At 35.3% G+C, this 10643-nt stretch overlaps 1 protein-coding gene across 5 annotated transcripts in view; it reads right to left on the bottom strand.

The window, feature by feature from the left end:
- The window catches only part of NEMF (nuclear export mediator factor), a 74825-nt gene that overhangs the window by 45843 nt on the left and 18339 nt on the right, over nucleotides 1-10643 (bottom strand). For all 5 annotated transcript variants that reach the window (XM_006776087.2, XM_006776088.2, XM_006776089.2 and 2 more), the window contains 8 exons: nucleotides 8929-8999; nucleotides 8773-8848; nucleotides 8373-8435; nucleotides 6211-6288; nucleotides 5915-6123; nucleotides 4752-4943; nucleotides 4296-4359; nucleotides 2775-2863 (listed from right to left, as the gene is read on the bottom strand). In XM_006776087.2, coding sequence (XP_006776150.1) covers nucleotides 2775-2863; nucleotides 4296-4359; nucleotides 4752-4943; nucleotides 5915-6123; nucleotides 6211-6288; nucleotides 8373-8435; nucleotides 8773-8848; nucleotides 8929-8999 — 842 coding nt within the window. The remainder of the gene's footprint in view (nucleotides 1-2774; nucleotides 2864-4295; nucleotides 4360-4751; nucleotides 4944-5914; nucleotides 6124-6210; nucleotides 6289-8372; nucleotides 8436-8772; nucleotides 8849-8928; nucleotides 9000-10643) is intronic.

The following is a 10643-nucleotide window of genomic DNA, read 5'->3' as shown; positions in this document are numbered from 1 at the left end:
GTGGCCAGCCTCCCTGGACCCACTGGTTATCATTCCCTGCAGGAAGTCATCCATTGTCTTCACTAGCAGAGAGGTGTGGACAAGGATCCCTGAAGGCTGGTGACCCTTGAGCTCTGGCAATGGTCAGAGCTGTGCACCCACTGTTAGTCCAGACAATGGTAGCTGAAGCAACTTCCCCATTTATTATTATGTAAATCCTTGCTGATGGGCTAGTCTGCCTGGTAATGGGGGGTCGCCTGCCTAGGGGCTATGCTATGGGTGCATCCCAGATCAATAAAAGCTTGGTGAGGCCTGAGCACCAGTGGAAGTCCTTCCCATTGAGTTGGACTTGCCCTCCTGGTCCCCCAATATTTCCAATTATCTCTTGTCTCTTCTCTTTCATTTGTGTGCGGCTCCTCTTCCAGGTCCTGAACCCTGAACCACGCGGGACATGGAGGGAAACACACTCAACAACTTTCTGTGCATTTCTGGACCATCTGTGGTCTCTCTTGAGGTCAGCAGGTAAAAGCTACTGAAGGCACCAGGTATATCCTGACAGACTATGATCCTCCCTATGAATTATTCACCATGTAGTTGAATAGCAGAAAACTGCCTTGACAACTGGTATATTACGGTTACGTCATGGGTTCAGGAATCACTATATGATTCATTAAAATAATTCTGACATGGAAGGATGGAACAGAGTGTGGAAACTCAGAGGGAAGGTGAAAGAGAGTGGGTGGGTGGGAAGTAATCAACCAAAGACCTTGTATACATATATGCGTGGTCCATGGACACAGACAATGGGATGATGAGGGCCTAGGGTGGAGGGTGGGGTTGTGCTGAAGGGAGCCGATGGGGGGAAAAAAGGAGACATATGTAATACTTTCAACAATAAAGATTAAAAATAAAAGAAAAAATAATAATAACAACTGTAAAAAAAATATAAAAGGAAATAAGACGAGCTGAAGAGGAAAAAAGCTAAAGACATCCAGAGTTCCACACAGAGATCATTTTACAACTCCCCACAGAGAACTCCCAATTAGCCTTTTAATGCTCTACTATAAAATGTGAGCAGACAACCAAGGATCACTAGACATTAGCATGAGAGCTGGAGACAAAACCAACAAATAGAAAAAAAAAACTTGCAGAAGACAAAGACCTGCAGGAAAGGATACTAAATAAAATGTAATACATCCAAACTATTCTCAGTATAGAGAAACTAGAGATGCAAGTTTTTAAAAAGTAACATTCAAAATTGGCCAGTTGGCTCAATGGATAAAGCTTTCGCCTGCAGACTAAAGGGTCCTGGGTTCGATTCTGGTTAAGGACACATACCTTGGTTGCAGGCTCAATCCCTGGGCCTGGTTGGGGTGCTTGTGGGAAGTAACCAATTGATGTGTCTCTCTCACATCAATGTTTCTCTCCTACCTCTCCTGCTCCCTTCCACTCTCTTACACAATAATGGAAAAATATCCTTGGATGAGGATTAAAAAAAAAAATTCCAAGAACCAAAACATCTTAAATTAAAACATGATAGAAGAAATAAAAAAATAATAATAAATTCAGTGGAAGGAGTGAAAGATCAAGTTCAGGAAATCCTTCAGAATATAAAACAAAATGATAGAGTTGAAAATAGAAAATGGAAGAAAATGGGAGGATTGTCCAATCACAAAAAAGAAAAGAAGGAAAGAAATGGAAGCAACAACAGAAACAAAAACCAGAGGGCAGGTAGTTTTCTAAGAAATATGTCAAGAAAATTTCTCAGAAATGAAAGTTTCCAAATTAAAAAGGCCCACAATATATCCAGCATAATGGATAAAAAGATCCTCACAGACCTACATCATTGTGAAATTCTGGAAAACAGAGGGAAAAAAATCCACAAGTTTACCGAAAGACAAAACAAGTTTCCTATAAAATATTAACTATCAAAATGACATCAGGCTTCTCAAAATCAAACCTGGAAGTTAATATAATGTACAAATACCTTTAAAGTCTTACGAAAACAGTTTCAAACTAGAATTTTATGCCTAGACTAACTATTAATTAGGTATAAGAGTAAAATCATTTTTATACACTGGATACCGCAAAAACTTTGCCTTCTACGCACCCCTCTCATTATGCTTCTATAGCTCATAATTCCACCAACAAAGAAAAAGAAAGTATGAAATCCAGGACAAAGAATCCACACAGAGAGGGATAAAAAGAACTTTCAGGATAACAATAAAGGAGCATTTTAAGATGCTTAGAGTAACCAATCTAGAACAATGGTCAAAAAGCTCCAGAGGAGACTTCTGCAAGATGATACTAACAGAATTCCAATGTGAGCACACTTGGAAGAGTGGAGGTGAATTAATAAGAACAAAAAGAAAAAGAAAGCTTTGACTACAATTTAAATATTCACAATAATGTTAATATTGAATTGTGCTGTAACTATTCTAGAAGGCTGAAGGTGCATGCCTATGTAACACTGGGACACAAGAAGATAGAGTCAAATCTTAATCTTCCATAGTGGTAAGTCATTAAGAGAGTGTAAAATAGAAAAATTAAGCAGCAGCAATATAAGCATATTACTTAGAGAAATTGAGGTATATACTAGAAGAATCAGGTAAAAGAGCTAAAAGTATAAAAGTTTCTTTGGGAGAGGAAGCAATAGGAGTAGGGGTAAAAAATAGCAGGGCTATTGGTTTTTGTAACAAGCTTTGTAGAATTGCTTCATTTTTCTAAACAAAAAAAATGTGCATGCATAATTTTGATAAAATAAAAACTATATTTTTAAAAGGTAGAACACTTACCAATACACTTTTCTTGCTTTTTGAATAGAGGTAACTGTTTGGACTTCTTTTAAGGTTTGCTTTGTTTTCTTTTCAGCTGATTTGAATGCCTATTTATAAGAAAGAGTTTTTAAATAATTTGTAAATTTATTTAAATAACACCAAGCAAATGATAAGGCAAGAAACAGTTTTTTAAATATCAAAAATTGGCATTATCTACACACACACAGAAAAGTAATGAAGAAATGAAAATATTTTTTACTTTAATATTAAAATAATTTAAGTCAAAGATTTACTGTATACATGTATTTCCTCAAGACCTCCAAATTTATATATTTATAAATATATTTAGTTACCAGATACTAAGTGCCTACCATATAATAGGTTCCAAAATACATGCTGGGGACAAATCAGTGAACAAGATAAAGTTTGTACCCCAATGAGGTCTAGGAGAAGAGACAAATATAAAACACATAATTATGCAAATAATGTCAAGAAATGAGGTTGGAGAGGTAGACAGAGGGCTAAGTCATGAGGGCCACTCATTTAACAGATATTAATGTACCAATGTTCCAGGCAATATTCTAGGGCTGGGATATAGCAATGAATAACAGACAAAATCTTACTTTCATGCAATCCACATTCAAGAGAGAAAACAGATAAATGGGTGTTGGGAAGGGTGTTTTTAAAGAAGAAAAGCAGAGTAAAGATAGAGTAATTGAAGACACTATTTTTAGTAAGAGTGGTCAAGAAAGGCCTCCCTGACATCTCATATAAGTAGACATGAGAATGAGGGGAGGAATCAAACCACAGAAATTTCTAGGGAAGAGCATTCTTGGTAGAAAGAGCAGCAAGTGCAAAGATCGTGAGAAGGTAACATGGACCACTGTTGCAGGAACAGCTAAAATCCCAGTGTGGCTAGAAAGAATGTGTAACAGGAGGAGGGCAGGTGATGAGATCAGAGGGGAGCAGATCATATAGAACCTTATAGACCAAAAGAGCTTTGGATTGTCTTGGCTAACATGAAAAGCTTCTAGGAAATTTTGAACAGAGAGAAATGACTTTATTTTTTATTTAAAAGGATCACTATGGCAGCTGTGTGAAGAACAGACTATAGCAGGGAAAGGGTGGGAGAGTAACCAACCCAGTAAGAAGCTACTGCTATAGTCCATGAAAACACGTGATTGAGACCTGGATCAATGAGAAGTGGCCAGATTCTGGTTATACTCTAAAAGAAGAGCCAAAAAGATTTGCTGGTGGACTGCATATGGTTTATGAGAGAAGAGTCCTGGATAACTCCAACATTTTTAATCTAAGCAAAGGAAAAAATGAAGATGCTATTTACTGAGATGGCAAAAACCGAGGAGGAGCAGGTTTGGGGGAAAAGAATAAATACTGGAAACACATTTAAAACAAAATTAAATTTGAAAGGTATTTCTGAATTAGAAAACCTCATTAACTAGTAAACATAAGAAATCATTAAGGCCATTAAATTAAGGTAGAGAAAAACAATTAACATTCACTCTAAGAAATGCAAAGTACCTTCTCAGCAGCTTCAACAGTCTTTTGTGTTTTCTTAGCAGCATATCTCTTGTGATCATAATACCTAGAAAAACACAATTCTCTTAAATTTTAAGCAAAATCTCTATTCTTTAGTTTTCTATTTGTTATTTCTATTTTATAGGTTCTTAAATCATACAGAACAAGTTTTGTGCTTTATGCACCTATATTTTCTATGTTCCATATGAAAACCAAGTTGTAGAATGCACATAAGATTTAAAAAAGAATTTATTTGAAGTTTCCAGGAGGATTACTGTTTTGAAAAATAGTAATTTCTGTATTCTTTCTTACAATAAATATAATTTTATGACACACTAAAAAAAGAAGGTATTTTCACCCCAAAGTATAGACAGGCAAAATAACAATATTTCTTATCCTTTAATACCCTGAGTTATTGCAGATAATATTTTGCCTAAAATTTATACTTTTAAGACTCACTTTTTGGCATTGGCATATGCTGATAAACTGAGATCAACATCAACAAGTAATGGCTTATTTTTCTGAGGCTTCTGCAGCTGTTTATTCTTTTTCTTTTTCTTTTTTCCCTTTGGTGGTTCAGTTTCATTTTTCTCAACACTGATGTCACCATCAACATCGTCATCTTCCTCCTCTGATAATAAGTATGGATTTCTATTAAAAATATTCAATAGTATTCACTAATGTCAATGACATCACATTTTTTTTATTTTCAGTATATTCCTAAATGAAATCATAAATGATTTACAGCAGCGATTCTCAACCTGTGGGTCACGACCCCTTTGGCGGTCGAACGACCCTTTCACAGGGGTCGCAAAGACCATCCTGCATATCAGATATTTACATTACAATTCATAACAGTAGCAACATTACAGTTATGAAGTAGCAACGAAAATAATTTTATGGTTGGGTCACAACATGAGGAACTATATTTAAAGGGCCAAAAGGGCTGAAACCGGTTTGGCTCAGTGGATAGAGCGTCGGCCTGCGGACTGGGAGGTCCCAGGTTCGATTCTGGTCAGGGGCATGTACCTTGGTTGCGGGCACATCCCCAGTGGGGAGTGTGCAGGAGGCGGCTGGTCGGTGTTTCTCTCTCATCGATGTTTCTAACTCTCTATCTCTCTCCTTTCCTCTCTGTAAAAACTCAATAAAATATATATTTTTTAAAAAATAAAGGGCCAAAAGGTTGAGAACCACTGATTTACAGTATTTAGTTTGTATTACTTTACTGCAAATTAATTTTTTCTGTATTGTCAAGGATAAATTTCCAAACAAAAGAAAAATTTTAAATGAATACAGTGAACAATTAAATAGCAAAATAAAGGCAAACATTAACTGCTTCACTCAAAATTATACTTACCTACCCTGGCCAGTGTGTATCAGTGGTTAGAGCATTAGCCCACACACCAAAGGGTCATGGGTTTGATTCCCAGTCAAGGGCAGTAACTGGATTGCAGGTTTGATACCTGGCCCTAGCTGGGCGTGTGAAGGAGGCAACCAATCAATGTGTTTCTGTTTCTCTTTCTCTCTCCACTCCTCCCCTTCCTGCCACTCTCTAAAAACAATCAATGGAAAAAATATCCTCGGGTGAGGATTAACAAAATAAATAAATAATTTAGACTTACCTTAGTAGCATTGTAACATGATTTGTTTGTAGTTTTAATTCTTTGATTGCATTTGCAACAGGGTCTCCTTGAGCTTGGGCTTCTTTCACAATTAACCCAATTTCTGTCCAATCTATCTGGTTGGCTAAAGCACTTCGAACAACCTGAATGGCTCTGTCAACTATTTGTAGATTCATTTCTATGAGCTCTCCTTTAAGTTTATCTATTTCCTTAAGAAATAAACCAAAAACATTTACTATAATGCCAGTTAAAGTTACCATTTTTCAGAAAGCATCTGAAAAATCTAAACATAATACCTGAGCCTGTTGAAGAGCTTCTAATCTGTTTTCGTGATCCTTTCGGACATTATCTAATTTCTTCAATGCTTGTTTTTCCTTTTGTTGACAAAAAAAGATTTTTAAAAAAATTAGATTTCTCCCATATCCTGCACCTTCTCTCTCACCTCCTGAAACTCATTATCCTGCCCCGATATCTGTCCCCTAGCTAGCTAGAGATCCCCAAAGTCCACCTCCCCAGGTCTATACTACCCCAAAGTGTTTCACACTCCAAAACTAAGTCATGTCTAACGACCGCCTGTTCCATATTTGAAAGTAATTTGAATACAGGTTACATTGTATGTAAAATATGCTCCTAGAGCCTATCTTTTCCCTCTGGCAGAAAAGTAAAACTTGGGGGAATGCATTCGTAGCCTAAATTACCCAAATTGCTTCTTTTTATTTCATTGCTGCCTTTAATTTTCTTAGTCTTATTCCTAGTATTTTATAGACTGTCTCCTAAATTAACAACACAAAAGGTCATGGTAACTATTTGATCATCTATATAGCATTTTATCACATATAATTTACATTTCAGGATTTTTGATTTGGGGGCAAATTTTCTAACAGTAGTAACAGCATTACCAATTAATGAATGTTTGAACGCTGGATGTAGTATTAAAAAATGTTAATTATAAAAATGGTGACTATTAAAAGAATGCAAAATGATTACTAAAATAATTCATGGGTATTCTAATGCACATAAAGGAGATGGAGTTCAATGTCACTGCTTAATATTTATTTAGTAGCTAAAGTGCTGGCACCATGTGGCAATCACAATATTTAATTAATTTGACCCATCTGCTTAGAAATTGTGCTTTGTTAATTATTTTAAAACTGAGGGGCAAGGAGGATACAAGAATTCACATAATTATAAACTGTGCACACATATTATAACACTTTATTAATATTTTTGAAAAATCACATCCTCTTCAAATCAAGAGTAACTGTGGCAAATTTCTGAAATCATTCTTGAGCAAATGTTCCAAAAACATGGTCACATGTGCTGGAAAAATACAGCATATTAAAACCTCCTTGTAGAGTCATGATACACAAAAAAATCTATCTTTCTAAAATTTATTTTAAAAAATTTCAATTACAGTTTACTTTTAGTTTTATTTTGTATTAGTTTCAGGTGTACAGCATAGAAATTAGACAACACCTTACAAAGTATTCTTTACAAAGTATTCCCCCCACCTGGCACCCTGTAGTTATCACAATATTATTTATTATATTTCCTATGCTATAACTCCCTGTGACTATTTTATAAATATCAATTTGTACTTTTTAATCTCTTCACCTCTTCCACACGGTCCCCAACCCATCTCCTCTGGCAATCACCAGTGGGTCTCCACACAAACCACATTAAAGGTCTAGTTTAGAAGTTCACTCTGCCTAACCCACGGACACAGACAATAGGGTGGCGAAGGCCTGGGCAGGGGGTGAGAGCAGTGTAAAGAGGGTCAAGGGGGAAATCTGTAATACTTTAAATAACAAAGATAAATAAAAAATGAAATAACAGTTTAATGATAAATAAAAATATTTATTTGTATAGAAAAAAACTTGTCCCTCTCCTTTGACCTATTTAAAAATCTTCTCAAAACAGTATTACCTTAACACCAAAATTTAAAAGGTTTGGATTGCTTTAATAAAGCAAATCATACTAGGGTATAAATAACAGGTCTCATCTTCCCACTGTATTTTCCATTTTAGAGAATACCCAATATACAATGGAACAAATGAGGGTATACTTTTCAACACTGGAGACTTCACCTAGATAAGTGGTTCTCAACCTTCCTAATGCCACGACCCTTTAATACAGTTCCTTATGTTGTGGTGACCCGTAATTTCATTGTTACAAATTGAACATAATTAAAGCACAGTGATTAACCACAAAAACAATAAGTAATTATATATGTGTTTTCTGAGGGTCTTAGGCGACCCCTGTGAAAGGGTTGTTCGACCCCCCCGGAGGGGTTGCGACCCACAGGTTGAGAACCGCTGACCTAGATCGTTATCAATAAACTAAAAGATCAGGGCGTTCCATACACTTTGAAAGGCTGCCCGTTCTTATGAGAGCATCATCTACCCAGCAAACCACACTAAAGTTAGTTAGTTTAATATAAATGTTTTAAATACCATACCTGTTGTAAAGCTTTTAAATCTATTTTCTGACCTTCGATCTTGGAATAAAATTCATCCACAGCCTTATTAAAACAAACAAACAAAAATAACTAGTTGGAAAAAAAGGATAGTCTCTACTTCAACTTGCATACATAGAATTTTTGAGTCTATTTTGTTTATAACACCACTCAAAGACATAGCTAAATAATCAAGAATCAAGTTCACATTTTTTATCCTTTATCTTGAAATAAAGTAGCAAAAAGTTTCCAACAGTTTGTTATCTATGACTGCACTGTTCTGTAATGTTCAGATTTATAGTGATTGAAAAGCAAAAATATTTGCAATTTCTCAAAGCAAGCTGATATTAATTCAATAATTTATATCATGCTAACTGGTCAAAAAATAGAATCTGAAACCCACCTTGTCAAATGATTCAAATTCTATATATGGACATTGTGAATGTTGAGAAAACAAGAAAGGATGAAATTCCTCATACCTGTAAAACATATTTACTATATCACATTCAAGAACATTAATAAACATCTAAAATAAATTGATCCATGCCTACATGCTTACGTGAGTATGTCTTCAGTTGGTTTATCTACTTCCAGGCTTGGTTTTATTTCTCTTTTCTGAATGATATATCCCTATAAAAATCCAACATAAAATTCATTTCTATCCATAATTATCAAAGATTTACTTTTTATGACTAATGGTAATTTAAGTTATAACATTTTCTAGTTTTAAATTTATTAACTGCATTGGTCTACAGATTATAAATGAAGCTTTTCTTAGACTCAAAGTATTATTAGGAAACATTGTTTTTTTCACATGCACAAGAAAAATCAGGGAATAAAGAAAATGGAAACTCATGATTTGATAAAATGGTGGGATTATACAGCTGCATTTTGCTTTCTTCTTTCCATTTTTAGATGTGGTGCAATTTAAATAAATCAAAAGCACTGCCAATAGAAAAACAGATTTCCTTTGTTGGTAGGCAATTTTAATTCATTTAAAAAACTGAGCCCAGCCAGTGTTGCTCAGTGGTTGAGCATTGACCCATGAAAAACCATTTCCATTCCGAATCAGGGCACATGCGCGGGCTGCAGGCTCAATCCCCAGTAAAGGGCGTGAGGAGGCAGCCTATTGATGTTTCTTTCTCATCAGTGTTCCTATCTCTCCATCCCTTACCCTTCCTCCCTCTCTAAAATAGTAAAAACATATTTTTATTTTTTATTTTTTTTTATTTTATTTTTTTTCCTCCACTAGAGGTATTTTACCTCTCCTCTCCATTTTATTCCCTCTAGGAACTTTTAGCTAACAAAGCAGTTTCAGGTGTAAAATCTCAAAGTTAAATGTTTTCTTTCTGTAAAAACATATTTTTAAAAAGATATTAAAAACAAAAACACAAAACTGGGCCCTGGCAGGTGTTACTCAATGGTTAGAGCACTGTCCCAGGCATCGTAGGGTCACAGGCAGCCTATTGATGTTTCTTTCTCATCAGTGTTCCTATCTCTCCATCCCTTACCCTTCCTCCCTCTCTAAAATAGTAAAAACATATTTTTATTTTTTATTTTTTTTTATTTTATTTTTTTTCCTACACTAGAGGTATTTTACCTCTCCTCTCCATTTTATTCCCTCTAGGAACTTTTAGCTAACAAAGCAGTTTCAGGTGTAAAATCTCAAAGTTAAATGTTTTCTTTCTGTAAAAACATATTTTTAAAAAGATATTAAAAACAAAAACACAAAACTGGGCCCTGGCAGGTGTTACTCAATGGTTAGAGCACTGTCCCAGGCATCGTAGGGTCACAAGTTTGATTCCTGGTCAAGGACATGTATCTGGGTTGCAGGTTCGATCTCTGGTCATGGTAGGGAGGCACCAATCGATGAGTCTCTCTCACATTGGTGTTTCTCTCTCTCTTCCTTCCTCCCACCCTCTCCCGTCCACTCTCTCTAAAAAACTAAACAAAAAAAAACCTATATATATCTCCTCGGATGAGGATTAACAAAACAAAAAGAAACATTTTAGGCAGGTACATTTGGACTAAATTTAGATGTAATTAATCAGAACTGTCTCTTAACTTTTCTGGTAAATAAAGTTATACTTTGAATAGGGAAGAAAAACAAAAGATCTGAGGTAATTCAGAAGATGTTTAACTGTTAAGGGATGTAAATCACCAAATTTTTGAAAAGTGCTGGCAAATTAAAATGTGCTTTGCTATTAACCTAATGAGAAATATTTTCAAATTCCTCTTCTTTTCTGGAGGGCTAATACTGATTTAACCTAGTAC

This window comes from Myotis davidii, unplaced genomic scaffold (assembly GCF_000327345.1).
Source record: "Myotis davidii unplaced genomic scaffold, ASM32734v1 scaffold1069, whole genome shotgun sequence".
Classification (NCBI taxonomy): domain Eukaryota; kingdom Metazoa; phylum Chordata; class Mammalia; order Chiroptera; family Vespertilionidae; genus Myotis; species Myotis davidii.
Note: the sequence above shows the minus strand (reverse complement) of the source record. Positions and strands in the feature narration are given on the sequence as shown.